The sequence below is a fragment of the Hemibagrus wyckioides genome, linkage group LG06, assembly GCF_019097595.1.
Source record: "Hemibagrus wyckioides isolate EC202008001 linkage group LG06, SWU_Hwy_1.0, whole genome shotgun sequence".
NCBI classification, from domain to species: Eukaryota; Metazoa; Chordata; class Actinopteri; order Siluriformes; family Bagridae; genus Hemibagrus; species Hemibagrus wyckioides.
Window position 1 is genome coordinate 18,954,875 of NC_080715.1, and position 22,571 is coordinate 18,977,445.

Below are 22,571 nucleotides of genomic sequence, written 5' to 3' on the forward strand. Positions count from 1 at the left end.
ACTACATCAAGTTTTCCTGAGACAGACACTAGATTCACTGCTAGAATGACTAAGTGAAAGGCTATATGGCTTAGAATACTGTCACTGAAAAAATCTGAATAACCTTTATGTTTAGTCAATGTAGTCAATCTGACTAGCACTTGACAGGAGTAAAGGTTGGTGTATGAAAACCTTTTGCTTTTAGACTCAGCAGTCCACCTGCTAAACTAATACAAACCATCAGGGGGTTTATGTAGTAAACAGAAGGTAAACAGAAGGTATTGGACAGTCGTAACATAAAGCTATTTTTATTAACATCAGTATAAATAAGCACACAGTGTGTGTGTGTGTGTGTGTGTGTGTGTGTGTGTGTGTGTGTATATATATATATATATACACACACACACACACACACACACACATGGACAAAATTGTTGGTACCCTTCCATTAAAGAAAGAAAAACCCCACAATGGTCACTGAAATAACTTGAAACTGACAATAATAAATTAAAATTGATTGAAAATTGACTAATGAACATCAGACATTGCTTTTGATTTGTGGCATTAAGAAAAACTTTTGAAACTGGCCTGGACAAAAAAATGATGGTACCCCTAGAAAAGATTTGCGAAAATAGAAAAGAAGGAGCTTTTGAGCAAGTCACATCAGCTCATGTTCACAGACACAAAAATGAAGCAAGCAAAGAAAAAAAAACACTGTACCTACTGTGAAATGTGGAGGAGGCTTTGGTTATGTTCTATGGCTACTTTGCTGCATCTGGCACAGGGGGTTGAATCTGTGCAGGGTACAATGAAACCTCATGACTATCAAGGCATTCTGGAGCGATATGTGCTGCCCAGTGTCAGAAAGCTTGGTCTCATTCAGTCTCCAACAGGATAATGACCCCCCAAAAAAAATCTAAAAACACCCAAGAATGGCTAAGCACAAAACATTGGACTATTTCGAAGTGGTCTTCAATGAACCCTGATCTAAAACCTATTGAACATCTGTGGAAAGCTGAAACATGCAGTCTGGAGAAGGCACCCTTTAAACCTGAGACAGTTGGAGCAGCTTGCTCACAAGGAGTGGGACAAAATACCTGTCGACAGGTGCAGAAGTCTCATTGAGAGTTACAGAAATTGCTTGATTGCAGTGATTTCCACAAAAGGTTGTTAAATTATTACAATAATAGTAATAATTTACTATTATTCTGTCAGTTTCAAGTTATTTCAGTGACCATTGTGGGTTTTTCTTTCTTTAATGGGAGGATACCAACAATTTTGTCCATGTGTATATATAAACAGTGATTTACAGTGGAGTAACAAAAAAAATCCAAATCAATTTCCATTAACAGATACCAGGTTGTGACCCTGACAATGATCAGCCAGAAAATAGTACAAAACATATCAGCTTTTATCTACAAAAGATGATGTCACTGGCTGTAAAACAATATATACTCAGGCAGGGAGAGATAATAAACCTATATAAGACATAAGACAGACTTTACTTCAAATGATAAATGAAAAAAAAAAAAACAGTTAAAAATTATGGTGTGTTCTGTGACTGAACTTCAGTCCACTTCAAAATACAACCCCTTTCGGATGACTCACAAACTGACTTAGCCTCTAGTAACCATACCCTTCGTGATATCCCTCCTGATAGCCATTGTGATAACCATGGTGATAGCCATAGGAACCATACTCATCCTCAGGGCAGCGCATGCCCAGGCTCTGTTGAATGGCCATCTCCTGCCTTCGTAGCTGCATGGAGTCGATCAGGTCATAAATGTTGGCCATGGACCACATTGGTGATGGGTACCATGACTTTACATTGCCATCCTTGCCCACCAGCAACATGGAGAAATATTCGGGGCTAATCTGGAAGTAATTCCTGATGTCCCTCACTAGTGTTCCCGACAAGCCCTCACGTTCCACTGTTGCACTGCCTGTAAAAAGCAGAAATTTAAATGTGATGAGGCCAGAATCAGACATGTCCAAATACTGCTGCGGTAAGATTATACTGGTATGATACAATAAGAAACTAATGCTAACAAACAAGGCCTTAACATATCCCATAAGTCATCTGTTAAAACATAGAACCCAAGAACCCTGTAACTGTAGCATACTATAAATTCCACAGATCCCAGATAATCCCACACTATTTAAATGTTAAGCTCATTATTTAGCTAAGTAATTGTTTAACTATTCCTCGACCTACCACTGACAACATATTATACCCATGTTGACATCATTTACTGACCTGCTTGACTCAGTTTATGAGTTTGGATTCAACCCAGTCAATTAAAGTAAACAGCCAAATAAGCTAGTACTTCAGTATATACTACAACTGCACTGACCCCGCTTTGAGAATTGATGAAAGCAACAGGCCACTTCAAGGTAGTGAGATTGTGAAGAAAAAAGTAATAAATACTTCAAAACTTAAGGCAACATATAAGAAAACCATCTCTGACCACACATTTAAAAAGAAGAGTTATATTTCTAAGAGGTAATATGTATCCTCAGAGTTCATCCTTGGTCTTGTGTCTGATTTTGTGGCTACATCTAAAGTCAGTACTGCTTACTGAAACAGCTTTGATCTAAAAACATCACAGAAGCCATCCCTCAGACATGCTGAAGCAGCTTTTCAAACACACAAAAGCCTGATACTCAACATAACATCAGCTGCACAAGCACACTGAGCAGCTCTGTGGTTTTACCAATGCTGAAACCTTTCCTTGCTTTCAGGTTTGCTCTGCAAAGTAGGATTCCTGTGGGAGCCTTGTGGTCCTCACCCAGCTGGCCAGTACCGAGGCTTCAGTAGGAGAGAGTGAATCACAGAAGGAAGGTATTACAGGCTTTACAGCAAAAGCCTACCTGCTGTTCTTAAGGTACATCTGAGCAAAGCTGCCCATGTCAACACCCACATGCTAAGAAGCCTGAAGCTGAACACCTGGTTGCCAACTTAGACACATGTTTGTTTGTACTTATAGCCTATTATCATACAGCCCTGTTTAGTACACAGAGGAGTCATTAATCTGTAGCCTGTTTAGACAGTAGTAAACGATTGGAACATTTATAAGACAGCACAACATCAACACATTCAGTATGTGTTTGGATAAAGTCTTTATAAGAATACATGTTCTGTAAAAAAAAAAGAAGAAGAAGAAAAAAAGAAAAGAAGAGAAAAAAGAAAAGAAAAAGAAAAAATGTAATCCTTACCATTAATGGGGTAGAGCTCTAACACTCCACCCATGTCTACCATGTCAGTGCCCAGCAGCTTTAAAACAGAAATATGACGAAGCCCTGCAAACAATCAAACATGCAATTTTATTAGACATTATATTAACTAAACTGGCACACTGTTCAGGTTGTCCTCTGACTTGTGCCTTGATTCCCCTCTGATAGGCTCCATGCTCCCCATAATATTAACCAAATCAATAGCCAGAAATATGTAATTTCCTTTAGCATTCAGTCCTTTTCCATTTAGCTTTCCTTATGGTTCCTATTAGAAGTGATCCTAGTCTTGGTATTTATACTACCAGTCAAACTGTCTCTCTCTCTCTCTCTCTCTCCAAACTTTTTTTTTATCTAATACTGAAGAAAGAGAAGTGTTAAATGCAACTAGAATTATTTAGAAATGATACAGTGCATGCATCATTATTCCCTATTAAGCTTTGCACACTCTTGCCATGAGGGAGCTTCAGCCAGCAGGCTTTCCTTAATGTGCTGTTCCTAAATGTGCTAAGCATTTGGCTTCTTAGCAAAAGTTTAAAAAAAATTACTGGTAAACATTTGGGAAAATTGCATTACAAACACTTTTCAAATATAAGCATTTACTACACTGTCTTTAAGATAATAAAAACTAAATATTCAATTCACTTTGTCTAAAACTTTGACTAGTAGTTTATATCAGCTTGTAAAATCCAGGAGTATTGAAACCAAAAGCAACTGACATTCTGAAACAGCTTTTTGTGTACAATATCAACAGTAATGGTCCTGCCAATACTAATATCTAAAAATCCCAAGGTTCCACAAATTAGAATTAAAATAACTTGGTGACAAATAGATGGTTTTAACCTTCCATGACTGATTTACAGAAATCAAAGCTTTCTTTTCTTCCAGGTATGTGCAGTTATTCTATGAGCTCAGTTGCACGACTACTATAAGTCGATTTATTAGTAAAACAGACTTACCCAGGTTGCATGCCTGACTGGACAGAGCATAGAGCTGCTGCTGATAGGCCCACTCTTCATCATTGGGAGCTGATATCACAAAAAGTCTGCGTCTCCACCGGAACCTGATATCACACAGATAAAAAATGTAACCAGGATGACTAGACCACTCAGGGATCATTAGCACAGGAATGAAATGCTATAATTAATCTGAATGGCAAAGGTTTCCCATATAATTATGCAATTCACTTATATAACAATGAATATTGGACTTTTTTCCCCTTGCATGCAAAGACTATCACACAAATCAAAAACAAAATCTAAGAATACAAAATAAGTGAAATAATAAATAAAAGTGCTTTGAGAGAAACAAATTGCCTTTTTGGACAGATAGGCTAGATTTAGACAAGTACAGAGTGAAATATGTGTCTAAATGAAGCTATGTTCAATTATAATTTGGACATCACCACATGATCTGCTGTACCTAGACAGGAAGTTTTCCAATGATCGTGGCTTGTCTTCTTTTTTACATGTCACCCCATCCCGCTTTTGTTGCTCCATTTCTCTGATGCGAGATGAGAATGTATCAATGTAGCCAAATACTGCCTTCATGGCAATTGGGACCTCATAAAATTGCTGCAACAACATGACAACAGAGAACATAGAAAGGAGCTTTTAATAATCTTAAAAGTAAGAGTAACATTTCACATGAATTCTTAAGATTTTACTCTGAACCACAATAAATAGACAATTCAAGCAGAACCCAGATTCAAATGAACAAAATGAACTATTTCTTGCCATCTTGTGCTTTTGGCAACAACTTTTGTGTATGTGTAAATAAACCAGATTAAGCTCTATGGAAAACACTGCATCATTGAGGGCAAGTTCAGGGTGTCTTGATTAGCCACAGCTCAGTGTAGGTTTTACACGGAGTAAGACTCTTACTCCACATGCCCCTAGCCGTCTGCCTACACACTGGCCTCTTTGTTTATACCAGCTGTCTGCAAGCAGGGCCCTGGTTTTACCCTGAACACAAAAACATGCTACTGAAAACTACTGAGGATAAAAGCCCTACTGCTGTCAAAATGTAACAAGATGTAAACATGATGCATTACATAGGAGAGAATATGGTATATCCTATTACAGCATTACGGGTAATGGTTTAGTCACGTCTATGTGCAATAAAGAGCTCAGTAAAGTGCTTCCCGCCTGTTGAAAGTTAAATTCAAAAGCAGTTTCAGCTGATTTTATCTGCCAGTTATAAACTGTACAGAAATACCAGACTTTATATAGATACTTGTAGTGCTACTGTTCTCAGTTACTGCAATGCGCTTGTGTGAAAAACATATTCAGTCAGCCTAAAAAATCTGGAATACCTAAAAAAGGGCATCACTGTACCTTCCATTTCATATCCATGTCAGTAAGCACCATATAGAAATCATTATAGGTCATTCGGAACCCTTTCCTCAGATCTGTGATGAGCTCCTGGTTCACCAGATCCTCCTGCCGCAGGCCCTTCATAGGTTTGTCATTTTCTGAAAATAGATCAAATTCATCCCCTGGTCAGCTAAACAGAAAAAGTATAGCAGGCAAGATTTTAGATGACAGTTTTACTGTGCCAGGTTTAGATTTGACTGTCCAATCCAAACAAATAATATGTGTTATTAATAACAGGCAAGAGCAAGTAGCTGCTGGGTTTAGTTATGAAATCCAGTGATCACTGATTTTTTTTGTCTACATGGAAAATCACAAACCATGTGATACCTATGAAGTAATCAGCTATTTATGCCGGACAAACAGGTTCCTTGTGTCCAGTATGAGACAGATAAAAACTAAACCACGCATGTGAAAGGCCCCTTCCACCCACTGGAGACATGCAGGGAGACAGCCAAACCCAAAGGTTTGTTTTTCCTACCTCAAAAGTCAAAGTATGTCTCATAGATATCCAGTAGACATTCCTTATTCAGAAGACAACATCTGAGCAGAAGGCTCTGTAATGTCAGCAATTTGATGAGGAACTGATGAGGAACAATGACAAACTGCTGCACATAAGCATAACATTTCTCTGCAGTGTAGTGTATCTGACTACTTAAATGAAAATGCCATACACTACTGGGAAATTTCTATAGATTTAAAACAGTTAATAAATAAACCAGCCTTTTAAGAGAAATACATCATAGCCACTTGAGCAAGAAAATGAAAGACTACATTTTGATGCATGTAGCCAATTATAAGGGCAACTGTAGTTGTACAGCAGTGCAGAGACCCACAGTAAGAGACCTTTAATTGTGGTTCTTGAACCACAGCCCATTCAGTCAGACGCACTTCCTTTCAGTCCTGTCTGTGATGTATTGGGACCAGTCACAGTTTGCTGGCAAACTATGACACCATATGTTACAAAGTTCCAAAAAATACACTATGCTGAAACTCAGATCAGCACTAAAGAAACCCACGGAGATTCAGACTCAGATTTACCACTGAAAGAAAACATACTAAGATGCATAATCAGTACTGATGGAACCCAGCATATTCAGAGAGATTTGCTACTAAAGTAGCCAAATACATTGAGAAAAAGTGAGTTTATCTCGACAGTTTCAACCCAGCATTTCATTCTCACTTTCCGCCCATCTGTATAACGTTAAGAATCAGCAAACTGGTGACTAAGTGGAAAGAAATGTAAATGGTCACTGACTCATACAAAGACAAAAACGAGTGTCATCTTTGGACACATTTTGGAATTTCTGCTTACTGACTTATAATTTCCACAGTATGCCATATTATTTTAGCTGTTCTTTAATCTTGTAAACAGTAAAAGTGTATAGCCAAGTGAACCAAGTTAGGCATTGCTCCCATAACCATATGGGATGCCTGGGTTACTGATCAGAAGGTTGGGCCTTTAAGACTCTTAACCCTCTCTGCTCCAGGGGTGCTATTTCATGGCTGACCCTGCACTCTGACCCCAGCTTCCTAAGAAGCTGGGATATGTGATTAAATGTATTTCACTACATTATTCTGTATGTCAGATATTTAAAAATATTAATAATAAAGCCTTTAACATGCTCTTATCTATTTATCAATAATAAAAAATGGATTATTAGTAGAATGTGTTAACTGGCTTTTCATTTTCTGTAGGCATTCCATTGCACTTGCCATATTTTATTGCCTCCTTAAGAACTTCTCTGCCAAGAACTGACTCGTTCTTGTTCATGATGAGCTCAAACTCTCCATTTTTCCTGTCTCTGGATCAGCAGGCAGTGTGCTGACATGAGGTCATTGCCTGGAAAAGCACTGCTTTTACTCAGAACCAAAGGCTAAATGTCAGATTAAAGGGCCTTTTCTCATCATTCTAAACCTCTTAATCAGCAACACAAAGAGCCTCTGAAATGTTCCTCATTGAACTGGTCAGACATAAGGCATTTTCCCTTGTAGAGCCCAACATGATAGTATCATGGATAGAAACTGTTCAACTGGCATTTCCACCTGGACACAATTAGGCACTGAAGGCTCACAAACTGCTCCCAGAACAGCTTCCTGTCTATAGTTAAACATCCTTACTCACTACAGCAGATGTGGTGGATTTACATTCATTTCAAATGTGACATTGTTAATTTATGAGACTTCATATACAACGTTTCATGCAAATATTTTAAAATTTGTATATGGTTCCAAAATCTCTGTCAACCAAATGCTTCATATGTACTAACTACACATCACATGCTCTGTCCATAGATACCATAGACTCCATAGATTCTTGTTGTTACTCTAGGTTTTTGTAGGTACTTACTAAACCCGGCAAGAAAAAAAAAACTGTAACCTTTAAAACAAGTTCACTCTGGCACAGTAAAAACAAAGCTGCAATTACAAACTGAAGACCAGTTAAAAGCTTAGAGAACAGGAAGCTATTGCTGTATTTTGTAAATATTAGTGACATTTGCTAGCTGGCAGGCATGGCTCAGTTTTACAATATTACAGGAATAGAAAGATTGAAACGAGATAATTGTAAGTTGCTCTGCATCTGCTAAATGCCAGAAAAATAAACATAAATGGTGAAATGGGAATATGGACAATCTCTTTAAGAGTCTCGAATAAAAAGGAGGTTATGTTATTTCATGTCATGTTATGTGTCTATATTATTTCCTTTCCCACAAGAAAACAAGGTACAGAAAGGAATAATGCCAAGATGTTAAGATGTTTATAGTACTCTGAAAGAGACCCCTAGTCATTTAAAAATATATAAAAGATCGTTTTTCAACTGCACAAAATCCAGAGGAATTTTTGGCTCACCAAGCTGGTAATGATCAATTTTCATGGTGCTGTTGGTCAAAGTGCCAAATATGGCGATGATAGAGATCTTCCTGATAGCCATTTCACACACATGTTCTAGGTATTCATCCCTCTGCTGCACATACATGCTGTCCTCCTCTGATGGAGCAGTAATGAGCTAGAATAAAAATATGTGTAATAATACACATATTATATCACAGACAAATATGTGTATTATTACACACAACAAAGACAGACATTAGACAGATCTGTTAATGGTGAGCCATTGATTTATGTGCGGGACAAAAGTGTGCTATTTATACTTAAAATGAATTAACTGTAACTTCACTTACAATTAACCGTCTTCTGTTTTCAAAATATTCCAAGAATGTTGCAAGAGCTCCCTTTGTAGGAGGTGCTGGTTTCTTTGTAGGATTCTGGTACTCCTCATTTTCTTTTTCAATTTTCATATTTTTTCCAGTCCTTTCTTCCTTTTCTTTCCTCCCCGATTTTTCTTCATCTTCCTTCCCTTTCCTACCTGGCTTGTCCTTCTTTGGCGGCTTGTCTGATTTATCTTTTTTCTTCTTTTTCTTGTTCAGCTTGTCCTTATCTTTCTTGATAGGAACACCAACAACTGTTTTTTCCACTGGGTAAGTGTCTGTAGGTTTGCCAACATCATACTTGTCTTCATATGCATTACTCAGACCACCATCTCCATTTTTTTTCTTAGTTGGCTTAGATTTGTTTGGCTTGTGCTGACTTGGCAGGATACCAGGTTGTTTACGAGTGTAGTCCTTTCGGTCAGTACGATTGTCTCCATTTTTTGCAGTGTAGGCTTTAGTATAGAAGTAAGAGGGGGTGGTTGGATGAATTATGTTTTTCTTAGGCTTGCCTCTGTTATCATAATGGTAAGTCTTGGTCTTGGATTTGGAGTCCCGTTGTTGGGTTGTTTGAGCTTTTGTTGGCTTCTGGGTGATGGTGGTGGCCTGCGTGGAAGTAGTGGTAAAGCGGATGGTTGTTGTAGGACGAGTGGTAGGGGGACGGGTGGTGGTAGTTGTTGTGGTAGTAGTAGGTCTTGTAGTAGTAGTAGTAGAAGTTGTAGTAGTAGTAGTAGTAGATGTGGGGGTGACCTGCTTGGGTCTTCTGGTGGGTTCCTCTTTTCTTTCTGGTCTTCTCACAATGGGTGGGTTCACCTGAGTTCCAGTGCTAGGGATGCCCTCAACCACCTGACCCTCCTCCCCTGCCTCCCTGCACTTTTGCACAAAGCCCTTCTGTCTTGCCTTCTCCATCTTTCGCATAGGTGACTGGTCTATGACCTCATACATGGCCTCCAGCCTCACTGGGTATGGGTAGCGTTCCTCCACCTGCAGTGTCTTTTTCAAAAGCACCATACCAAACTTCCCTTTTTCTAACTTGAGGAAGTTCATGAGTCGTGGGATGAGTGCTGTATCAAGGGGCTCTTCCATCACTTTGCCTACATTGGTAATGCGTCTAACTTTCCCACCCATCTCGCCCTCCTGGTGAAAGATCACAATCTGGTGCACATGTCGTTCAGCCAGCTCACAGTACACATCTGGCTTGAGAAGGCTCATCATTAGCCTGTAATAGCCATCTGATTCATGAGGGGCTGAGATTACCAATAGACGATTCTTGCCTGCAAACGTGGCGAGCAGATTTGGGGATCCAGCAGAGTTTGGCAAACGGGACAGGGCAGCCCTTGCTCCAGGAACACCACCATCTCTCTGGAGGTTTTCCAACCCACTCTGTATGCCTCTTGTCCGACTCATCACCCTTCTGTTTTGATTAATGCTTGCATCATCGTTTTGCATTGCTTCCAGGTTTTCATTAACTTCTGGTCGAGCTGTACCGAAAAGAGAGCTCCGTCTTGACAAAGAGGATGACATACGCCGTGACTTGTTGAGTCTCAGATCAGCTCGTTTACCATCAGCTGTTCTACAGTCTGACTCAAACACTGCTAAGGTCAGGCAATACACAAAAATGACCCTCCACATGGCTTCCACCCTCATGTTTATAATTCTGTAAAAAGACAGCTGAAAGAAATCAACAAAGTGTCACAAGACAGACAGTAGACTAATGTAGCCGCATGCTGATGACTTGTACCCAAGGTCGAATACTTTCAAAACTTCAGTCAGCTCAGGTGTTATGCAAACCTCAACAAATCTAATTTATCCAACTCGAGTACTCCAGTCAGATTTCAGGATACAGGTTACCAGTAAAGACGTTCGGTAATTCAGTCTACATTAGACCACGACTTGTTTTAAGGCGCAGTAAGCAAGTTCAGTGCGATATCAAAGCGCTCCTTCGTTTGGAGAGCATTTCTCCGTAAATTCAGTTCATTCATTTGTAGCAGCGCCTATGAGTCTCGCAATCGCCACATCGGAACATCTTACTTCTGTATCGAGATGCCATTCAATTCCGTCGGACATTTAAACCTCCATCCCACGGAACTGCTTCAGTCTGCTGTCTGCACTCAGTGCGAAGTTGTCCTGAAACTCAGCAAACGTATTCCTGGCTCAGATTGAGGAACAGCAGCGCCCGATCACTTCAGAAAAAATGAATGGAAATTACACAGGGTAAGAAAGCCTTTATCCCTGGAAGTTATCCCAGACATGCCAACAAATCACCTCAGTCTCCGACTCTGCTGTGAAAAGGACCAACCCCTGGAGCGCTGGGTTGCCAAATCATAGGACATAAACCCGGCTCGGCCCTGAAATTCAATATCTGCTTTTACACGAGGCTACACGTGTAGAAAATACCGATGAATATTTTTGCTAGGATTGTTGATGACAGATAAGCAGCACCAAATAAATCAAACAAACAGCGCAAAAGGCAGATCTTCCTTGGAATGTAATTTGAGACATTAACAGCAGCTGAAATATTGCGTGGTGATTACCTCATGTTTTCTGAACTTTGGCAACCCACATAACTCTGTAAGCGACTCTAGATCCTTATGTCTGGAATGGGGTCACACTTCATCAAAATAAAGACTAATTAATACACTGATTTTTGGGTTTTATCATAGTTTTGGCAGGGATATAAGGAACTACAGGATAAAATATGATTTAAAATCAAAACGAACAAGCAAAACAAAGTTTATACTGAAAGTAAATGTAATTAAAATAACAACAACTTAATTATTAGGGACAAATGAACTAAATGTATACATTTATTCCAGTTGTTCAGTTGGGGTTTTTTTTAAGTAAAGTAGAAGTAGGAGCAGACTCAGAACCTCTTAGCCCATTACCAGGTAATGATAAAAAACAACACTAGAACACCAAACACCAAAGTGAATATCAACGAGACAGAGTGATGTCCCAAGCTGAACTTTGACATACGGCCTTTATGGTGAGCAGGTGGGTTTCATCTTTCTACAATCTGGCCCTCATGAAAGGCTCCTAAAAGGGAGCAACCCAACCATCATTTGTGTTTACTATTGTCTGCCAACATACAGGTAGCCAAATGCAAGTAAACAATCAAACGAGCATTTCCCAGTGCTTTTCTTCCAATATTTGTGCCTTTCGCTCACCTGATGTTTTGAATTTAGCCATTTCATGCATGCTCTAATCTGTGCAGCACATGTGCATTTAAAAGGTTCCATAATCCATGACCCACTGTCAAGCCACATCCTCTCATATGTGGCCCATCTCACTAAATGTCAGTCTTTAATGAAAATCCTCTGTGTGGATAGTAACAATAGAGCTTTGCACCATATGACCAATATCATGTGTTGTTTTGCAAGTCTCTATTAATCTCTAAAGCTTTAACTGCAAGTTTTCTACAGAATTGCACACATTTCATTTATGAAGCCTTTAACTGAACAGAAGGCATGAAAACAAATGCAAATGAATCCAAGTTATTCAGAGTGAATACTGGCATTGTCCAGTTCATATATACACACTGCCTATAATTATCACATCTATCTACAACAAGTACTTTAACTCACAGTGGAATTCATATGTAATGGTTAGAGCACTGTATTACAGTTTCAGGTGATTAGTGCTCTGGCGATTAAACATTTGGTTAGACTGAACATTTAGTAATCACAGATTGTGAAATCATGCTGACAAAAGTGGACAGTAATCTTTTACCATCTGTATATACAGGCATGCAGGGTGTTGACTTCCCTATTACCTCTTATATAAACAATGTGCTTATTTTACGCTACATGAAGCAAAAAAAATTACACCAATGCAGACAGAGCTGAGGGTTATATGTGGCCCAAATACAGTCCACACCCACAGAGAGAAAAAAGAAACATCTCATAACAACCTCTTAGTTTCGAAGATTATTTAGCCATGGTGAGCAAGAAACCTTTCGTATTAATTACACAGTCCATATGTTTCTGAATTTGTAATTTAGAGATCAAACTGACAAACTGCAATCAGAAACAATGTCCAGAAAAAATGTGCAGGATCTTCATCACAAGAAAGACTAATTTATTTTCCATTTGTGGGGGAAAAATTTCAGTTATACTGCAACTGTTAACATAACTGTAATGCATCCAGCTTAAAAGGTTCACACAAGCACCAAGTGTTTGCCAGAAAAGTTTTGCTTTTTGCCTGTTGATTTAGCATGTTTTTTTTCCACAGACACAGACAACACCCAGGGATGAAACAGAGCTCTTTCAAACTAATACACAGCTGCTCTTGTTTCCAGATTGAGATCATATTCTGGTATCGTAACTTGGAAAAATGTGAATAAATACATTAGAAAAATGAAAGCAATAAATTAAGAGTCTAAATGAACAGAATCAAAATGTCTGACCAATATTTAAAAATATCCCCACCACTGTTTGTAAAACTTGACAAAAAATGACAACATTTTTCAAACTGGCCTCTTTTCTTGTGCTGTTTTCCATACTGCTCATATGTTAGTATTTTTGTAGTGAAGTAACGATTAACAGTGTGATTCTAGGGATGCAGATGGTAGTGCAACTAATCAGTCGATTGTATCATGGTGATACATGAGAAAATGCCCTTACCCCTCTAAAGTAAGGTAAAGTAAGGGCATTTGAATAGCACTAACACTGACTAACACTAGCAAAAACGCTTAATCCCTCAAATATAAAGTGCACAGCATGAACAAGCATGAGGAAGTATAATTTCTGTCATTTTAAATAGCTTTTTAATAAATTAACCTACTACCTAGGTTTAAAAAATATATTTGTAAAACTGCAACAAATACATACTGTCACTGAACTAACTGATTTTGTCATCAGTCATTCTTGAGTGTGCAAAGCAAAAGCGGTATGTTAAATTAGATGACCACATGATCCAAACAGAAAGTTTAAATATGTGGGTACCAAACAACATAGGTAGTAGATTCATGATGCACAAAGACCCTACATTGGTACACAAAAACTGAAGGTGACGACCTGTCAGATCTGTCACTGTATAATTTGGGGAGGATCAGCATCTAAATATGGACTTGTTCTAGTTCTATGATGTATGGTAGTATTTAATAAAAAATAAATAAGTCATAACACATTTTTATCTATGGGGAGAGTTCACAGTGGTGATGTTTCAAAGATAGATGCAGGGAAAGATCTCCACATTCCATGGTTGCCAGATGTTTCCTGAGTTAAGGTGTCAGGGATTGTTTTCAAGTGTCCACCACATTTAAAGATGAGCACTTGCTTTTTGGATTATCATGAGATCATACTTGGAAAAAGAATAGAAGGTAATTTGGGGACTTCCTTGGCTGGCTCTTGTTTCACAAAATTCATCACTTTTTCCACTTAAAAAGGATCTGTTACTGGGAGAAGATAATGAGCAATGTCAGACACTGATTGTTATGTAGTATATATATATATAAAAGGCTCTTTGAAACAAATATCACTTTCCTGAAGACTCTTGATAGTTTTTTTCTCGTGGCAGTAAAGAAATCTATTTTTGCTTTAATAACTGTAGCTCAAAAACTTAATATTCCTAACCATATTATTAGATTATTTTCTCTCTTAAATTAGCTTTCCTGCAAAGAGTGTTGGATGCTACCATTTATATATCTGATTTTTAAGGCATACAGTGTGCGCGTGTAGTGTTTGAATAAGGAATTCCGCATTCAGGCATTAAAACAACATTCCCTTTGAAGCTCCAGAGAGCACTAACCAGTACCGCCCACGCCTTACCCCCACATACCCACCTCTCTCACACTTTCCACATCCTGTCTGACGCACACATACAATCCTACCTCAGCATGTTATAAAAACAGTTAACTTTAGTTATAAATTTTTATGACCTCTGTTTAGCTTTTGATTTGTATACCCTCTTTTTTATATATAGGTCCCTTTTCAATGGTGAATTGGTTATTCAATTACATCAAGTACTTAACACAATGTCTTGAATGTGTTTATGCTCCAATATCCATTGGGGATATTTTCTGCTGGTTATTATGTTGTAATGTAATTTATTTAATTAGATCAGGTTGTATTTTATATTGATGTAACTTTGATTGAAATAGCAGTGTGATAACTATCATTACATACAGATTTGTGTCAAATTAAAAGAAAATGGCTGATTCAGTTATGCTTGTAACCTCTGAGTGAAAAGTAACTGCAAACAACACAAAATCCTTTGGAAGTACACTACAGTTCCAGTACAGTTCTAGATATCTGTAAACTATATGCCAATGTACATTGTTCTTGTGGCTTGTTGTGGCCCAAAACCTTACTAAATTTATTTAGTTAGTTTTTCCTTTTATTTGGCACTAGTCTGCATGCCTTCTACATCAAAACAGAACATTTTTTCATTCATTCATTCATTCATTCATTCATTCATTCATTCATTGCTTCATTCATTCATTCATTCATTCATTCGTCTGTATGGCAGCAACTCTTACACTGCACCATTGTGCCACCCTCAAAACAGACCTCTTCTGACACATCCAGTATGGGAACACACTATTTGATTGGATTGAAAGCTCGGTCTAGAGGTTTAGATTTCTCTTGAGAAATAAACAGTCACACACATGCAAGGGTGGTAGCATTGATTGTTTGAAGAGTCCTAGGAATTGCAGCAGTGGTTTTCCATAATAGGGTACACAGCAGACAGACAGATGTGAACATGATAAATAATGTCTCAAGACAATGCTGAGGATAATAAATAGCACTTAATTTTGTAGCAGTAAAAACATGCAGTATTTTTCTTTTCATGTGAAAAAAAAAACATGAACACCTATGAAGCTATAAAAACAGTGTTGGGTTTGTGACAAAAGCATTTCTTCACACTGTGTTTAAGGAAATGCCGTAATTTACTTATGATGCTGATGTCATTAGATTTAATTTCTTTTGTTGACTCTTATTAAGCCAAGCCAGTGTTTCTGGCATATTACTTTTAGCATCCTAACATTGCTTTGTATTACACCTTGTTTTTTTTAAAGAATTACATTTAGACTGATCATACCACCATGTTCTTAGAGTTCAACAAAACAGTATTGTTCTAAGACAAACATGCCAAGCTAAATGCTCAATTAAACCTATTTAAAATCAACACTTCTCTGAAAATCTGGCCATGGTTAAACTCTTTCCCAAATATCCTCAAAATCAGATGCAGCACTGCCAAGTCTGTTCTTGGAGTCCTTCCATTTCATTCCACTGAAATGTCACACACTGCTATTTCCCACGTTCATGTGTGTGTAGCATCTGTGAGTGAATAACTTGTGTAATACAGTTACTCACTTATTCTGGACTTCAGCCATGCAAAGTGGGCATTATTCTCTTGGCTTTGGCAGTCATAATGGTAGAAAGTGCTGTAATTTACTTTAGAGGTTATGATTACGGTTTGCACTTTGAAAAGTCAGACTTTTTACTAATGCAGAGACCCATGGTCTCCTTAATCTGATTATACATACAATGTTTATAGGGATTATAAGCAGACCAAGTCCTGATATCACTCCCTGCATGTGAACAAACACACACATGTTTTTCAAATAATAACAAGCTGAATATTTGACCATATATAGCCACAGTAAATAAAACTGCTATACATAGAATAAAAAAGCAGCAAACATTTGAGGACTCTGTTTTTACTATTATAAGTTTAGACATGCATATGCCAAAAAAAACTACTTTTCTAGAGCCAGTACTGTTTCTAGGTAGCAAGAAGCATATGGTCACTTTTTGGACAAAAAGCATCAACATGTGAATGTTTGGACAGAAAGCATCATCATGTACATGTAACATGCAGGTACTATAATGTATTTAATTTCCTTGCTTTGGGTGTAGTAGTTCATTAATAGTTCATAAAACTGGTTCATTAAGCAGACATCTGTAACGGAAGGACAGCAACGACAAAGGGGCAATTCAGTCAACTCACTTATTTAAAAAATCTTTTCCATTACCCAACCACTTCATATGTACACAGTTTTTCCTTACCCTGAATGTAGTCGATCAGCCAAGACATGCTGGGTGTCTAAAATGTGCCTAATTAATTTTGCAGCAGAGATGTAAAGCTAATAGAAAAAAAAGTAATGGAAGTATATTTGAATCTTCAAATGTTTCATCAAAATCAACCATTTGCCAAATAAAACCATCTGCACATTTACACTAAAATACAAGTGCATGTTTAAAACAAAAGCAGTAATTAAATCATACATATAATGTCATGGACTGCTGGACAGTTCCCTGCCTGAAAACCAGAGGGCGGTCTGACAGGGCTTCTTTATGTTCCATATACTTTGTTTATGCTGTGTTGGCACGTGTGCTTGCCCCAACCGATCCTTCCTTCTATTGTGTTGAGTTTTTTCCCCCAGTGTTTCCCGTGTATGTGTCGGTTTGTTTTAAAAAATAAAATAAATTATCCCGCTGACTGCTATCCCTGCACTTTTGGTCTGATCCTGCCTTGTGGAGGCCACCGTTACGTGACAGAAAGACTCAGCCATATACAGACCCAGCTTGATAGCTTTGGGCTGGCACATGAAGCCTTCGGAGCAGGTTTTTGGGTCCGTTTATTTCCAGCCTTCAAGGACCGGCTTTTTCCTTTCTGGATTTTTTTTCTTCTTCTTCAGTTCTGGTGAGCATTGCTCCGCATCTGTTCCTATGGGGGACGTTGCCCCGCTTCCTGTTTCTGCAGAGGATGTCACGTCACTACAGGCCCCCGGAGGATGTTGTTACCCTGATTTGCTTCTCCTGTCTTTCTCTCCTGTGATTGGTGGCTTCTCTCTGCTTCTGTCTCTGTGGAGGACGTCGCTCTGCTTATTGGTTTCCGCAGAAGGCGCCGCCTCGCTTCTGTACCAGTGGAGGATGTCGTGGACCTGGTTTCTCTTCTCTTTCAGCCTTTTGTGGACCTTTCTGCTCCTGTGGGGACACAGCCCAGTTTTGAGCACTCAGCAGAGGATGGCCCCCTGGCTGGGCTGAGGTCATCGCTCAGCCTTTTCGGCTCGGTTTTGGACTCCTCCGGGCCTTGTGCTTGGCTGAGGACGTTGCTTGGGACCCACTGGCTGAGCCATCGTGTTCCTCGCTCCCCCCATGTGCCTCACCGTGCTCCTCACTCCCCCCATGTGCCTCACCGTGCTCCCCCCTCAATCCTCGCTGTGGCTCTCACTTTCCCCTTGGACCTTGCTGAGATCCTCGCTCCTCCCTGGTCATAGCTGGGATCACGCCCCTTCCAGGCTTTTGGACACCAAAGGGCAGTCTGATAGGGTTTCTTTATGTTCCATGTGCTTTGGTTTATGTTGTGTTTGCACGTGTGCTTGCCCCACCCGATCCTTCCTCCCTTTCCTGCCTCTACACACCTGTTTCTTATGTTTCTATGATTACCTTCCATATTTATACATGTTCTGTTGGGTTTGTTTTTCGCTGAGACCTTGTCGTTATTGTGTGCTTCTTCTGTTCTCTGGATTTTGTTTTGTGTTGAGTTTTTCCCCCAGTGTTTCCCGTGTATCTGTCTGTTTATTTTAAAAAATAAAGTAAAGGTGTCCCCAGGTCTATTTTGGTGTCCTTAAGGTGTCCACAGGTCTATTTAGGTGCCCTTAAGGTATCCACAGGTCTATTTTGTTGTCCTTAAGGTGTCTACAGGTTTATTTTAGTGTCCTTAAAGTATCCACAGGTCTATTTTCATGTAGTTAAGGTGTCCTTAAGGTGTCCACAGGTCTATTTTCGTGTAGTTAAGGTGTCCTTAAGGTGTCCCCAGGTTTATTTCAGTGTCCTTAAGGTGTCCATAGGTCAATTTTCGTGTCCTTAAGGTGTCCCCAGGTCTATTTTGGTGTCCTTAAAGTGTCCCCAGGTTTACCTTGGTGTCCTTAAGGTGTAACTAGTTTTATTTTGTTGTCCTTAAGGTGTCCTCAGGTCTAATATGGTGCCCTTAAGGTTTCCCTAGTTCTATCTGGTGTCCTTAAGGGTCCCCAGGTTTATTATACTGTCCTTACGGTGTCCTCAGGTCAATTTTAGTGTCCTTAAGGTGTCCTTAAAGTGTCACCAGGTCTAGTTTGGTGTCTTTAGGGTGTCCTCAGTTTTATTTTGGTGTCCTTGAGGTGTCCCCAGGTTTATTTTGGTGTCCTTAAGGGTCCCCAGGTTTATTATGGTATCCTTAGGGTGTCCACAGGTCTATTTAGGTGTCCTTAAGGTGTCCACAGGTCTATTTAGGTGTCCTTAAGGGTCCCCAGGTTTATTTTGGTGTCCTTAAGGTGTCCACAGGTCTATTTTTGTGTAGTTAAGGTGTCCTTATGGTGTTCCCAGGTTTACTTTGGTGTCCTTACGGTGTATCCAGTTTTATTTTGTTGTCCTTAAGGTGTCCCCAGGTCTAATTTGGTGCCCTTAAGGTTTCCCTAGTTCTATCTGGTGTTCTTAAGGATCCTCAGGTTTATTTTACTGTCCTTAAGATGTCCTCAGGTCTATTTTAGTGTCTTTAAGGTGTCACCAGGTCTAGTTTGGTGTCTTTAAGGTGTTCCAAGTTTTATTTTGGTGCCCTTGAGGTGTCCCCAGGTTTATTTTGGTGTCATTAATGTGTCCCCAGGTCTGTTTATGTGTCCATAGTCTATTTTGTTGTCTTTAAGGTGTCCCCAGTTTTATTTTGGTGTCTTTAAGGAGGCCTCAAGGTTTCTCCAGGTCTATTTTGGTGTCCTTACAGTGTCCACATGTCTATTTTGTGGTCCTTAAGGTGTCCCCAGTTTTATTTTGGTGTACTTAAGGTGTCCTTAAGGTGTCCCGACGTCTATTTTGGTGTCCTTTAGGTGTCCCCAGGTCTATTATGGTGTCCTTAAGGTGTCCCCGGGTTTATTTTGGTGTCCTGAAATTGTCTCTAGTTTTATTTTGGTGTCCTTAAGGTGTCCCCAGGTCTTATTTGGTGTACTTAAGGTGTCCTTCAGGTGTCCCCAGTTGTATTTGGTGTCCTTAAGATGTCCTTTAAGGTGTCCCCAGGTTTGTTTTGGTGTCTTTAAGGTGTCCCCATGTCTAATTTGGTGTCCTTAACAGTTCCCATGTTTATTTTGGTGTCCTTAAGGTGTCTCCAGTTTTAGTTTGGTGTCCTTAAGGTGTCCCCAGGTCTATCTTGGTATTTTTAGGGGTCCCCAGGTCTAATTTGGTGCCCTTAAGGTGTCCCCAGTTCTATCTGGTGTCCTTAAGGGTCCCCAGGTTTATTTTACTGTCCTTAAGGTGTCCTCAGGTTTATTTTATTGTCCTTAAGGTGTCCCCAGGTCTAGTTTGGTGTCTTTAAGGTGTCTCCAGTTTTATTTTGGTGTCCTTATGGTGTCCTCAGGTCTATTTTTGTGTCTTAAAGGTGTCCCCAGGTCTATTTTTGTGTCTTTAAGGTGTCCTTAAGGTGTCCCCAGGTCTATTTTGGTGTCCTTAAGAGTCCCCAGGTTTATTTTGGTGTCCTTAAGGTGTCCACAGGTCTATTTTGTTGTCTTGAAGGTGTCCCCAGGTCTATTTTTGTATCCTTAATATGTCCCCAGGTCTGTTTTTGGGTGCCCTTTTTTGGTGATATTTTTTGGTGTGTGTGTGGGTTTGTTTTTTTTTTTTTTGATGAAGGCAAAGTTTGAAGAAAACATTCATCATTTCCATCAAAATCATTATTTCTATCTCTGACATGTCAGCATGTCCTGCTCTTTTGCTATATTTACAGAACAATTTCGTGTGTGTTTCCTAGGACAACAATAAAATTTTTGAGTGATCCCTAACTTTTGAGAGGTAGTGTACATGTATATATATATATATATATATATATATATATATATATATATATATATATATATATATATATATATATATATAAATGCAATTTGTACTTAGATTTAAGTTTTTAAGTTTGACAATTGCTTCTTGGTGGCTAGAGGGAGGAGGGAACACATAAAGCAAACATAATGCTTTTACTGGAAACCATATGTCACTTGAGGTGCTTGAACTTTCCATCATCTACTGGGGCAAAAGTAAATAAATGCTGCACCTCCCACTAAATCAGATATACCAACATTTTCCCCAGGCCTATTTTGCCTTAAATATATATATATATTATTTAGTACCATTTGTACTCTTATATTTAAGTATGACATTCATTTGCTTCTCGGTGACAAGCTGGAGAAGGGAACACATTAAGCAACCTTCCCAGTGTCTGCTGGCAAAAGTAAATAAAGACTGCACCTCCCATTAAATCACTCCATCATGTACATATCTAAGCTAGGAAGATATGTAAGCAATTAGATCCTAATTCCCATTACCAAGGCAAAATAATTGAATTTAACTTTTTATAGCATTTTCCCTTGTTATTCATTCTGTATCACAATTTCATAAGAAGGCAATAAACAAAATGCATGTTTTTTGTAATTCCTATGAAGACATTAGTTATGTTAAAATTTAAAATGAAATGTTATCAGTAGATGTAATCAGCTCACAGAGATTTGCTTTTGAAGGTACTTATGGACATATGTCCTCATCAAGCTCGGCTATGTGATGCTCATGCTATTTTAAAATGTTTATTTTCTCAAATGAACAGGTGACCTAGCTAAGATTAATATTACATAACAGTTTATATCTTTGTTGTAGAAAAGGTGCACAGGTAGCAAAAAATTAAAAATCCATGAAATAATTCACTCAAACTGTCCTCAGATTTGGTCAGTGGCTAAAGCACCATACTGAGCTGGCAAATTGTCTCCCAGTGACTCATTCTGTAGAAAAGTCTTAGTTATGACTTACGGAAAATGTCTGTAAAACAGGTATGTTCTCCTTAGTGCTGAACATTCAGGACTGGAAAGATGCTATTCATTTCAACATTTCTTTAAAACAATGGGTAAGTGTGTACGTATGCCACTGATAACAAAGAACGATCATGTTTTTTTCTACCAGTAAATTTTCCATATATGAGCACTTAGGTATATAATTATGAGACATTAGCAGCCAACTGAAAAGTGAGTGGAATAGAAAATTACAATGCAGCCTATACCAGATAATGAAACAACATTACAGTGAGGGAAAAAATTATTTGATCCCCTGCTGATTTTGTACGTTTGCCCACTGACAAAGAAATGATCAGTCTGTAATTTTAATGGTAGGTGTATTTGAACAGTGAGAGGCAGAATAACAACAAAAAAATCCAGAAAAACGCATTTCAGAAAAGTTCTACATTGATTTGCATTTTAATGAGTGAAATAAGTATTTGATCCCCTATCAGTCAGAAAGATTTCTGGCTCCCAGGTGTCTTTTATACAGGTAAGGACCTGAGATTACAGTAGGAGCACTCTCGGGGAGTGCTCTTAATCTCAGCTCGTTAACTGTATAAAAGACACCTGTCCACAAAAGGAAGCAATCAATAAGATTCCAAACTCTCCATCATGGCCAAGACCAAAGAGCTGTCCACTGATGTCAGGGACAAGATTGTAGACCTACACAAGGCTGGAATGAGCTACAAGACCATCGCCAAGCAGCTTGGTGAGAAGGTGACAACAGTTGGTGCGATTATTCCCAAATGGAAGAAACACAAAAGGACTGTCAATCTTCCTCGGTCTAGGGCTCCATGCAAGATCTCACCTCATGGAGTTTCAATGATCATGAGAATGGCGAGGAATCAGCCCAGAATTACACTGGAGGATTTTGTCAATGATCTCAAGGCAGCTGGGAGCACAGTCACCAAGAAAACAATTGGTAACACACTACGACGTGAAAGACTGAAATCCAGTATCACCCGCAAGGTCTGCCTGCTAAAGAAAGCACAT

General features: G+C 38.9%; 1 protein-coding gene across 1 annotated transcript; it reads right to left on the reverse strand.

Moving 5' to 3' along the window:
- Window positions 1-89: 89 nt before the first annotated feature.
- Window positions 90-11,182, reverse strand: ccdc80 (coiled-coil domain containing 80). The gene is made up of 7 exons (XM_058391773.1): window positions 8,765-11,182; window positions 8,433-8,589; window positions 5,547-5,683; window positions 4,633-4,784; window positions 4,170-4,273; window positions 3,196-3,279; window positions 90-1,922 (listed from the first exon to the last, which is right to left on the reverse strand). Exons 1-7 carry the CDS (start codon window positions 10,436-10,438, stop codon window positions 1,603-1,605), a joined length of 2,628 nt encoding a protein of 875 aa, XP_058247756.1. The 5' UTR covers window positions 10,439-11,182; the 3' UTR covers window positions 90-1,602.
- Window positions 11,183-22,571: the final 11,389 nt, after the last annotated feature.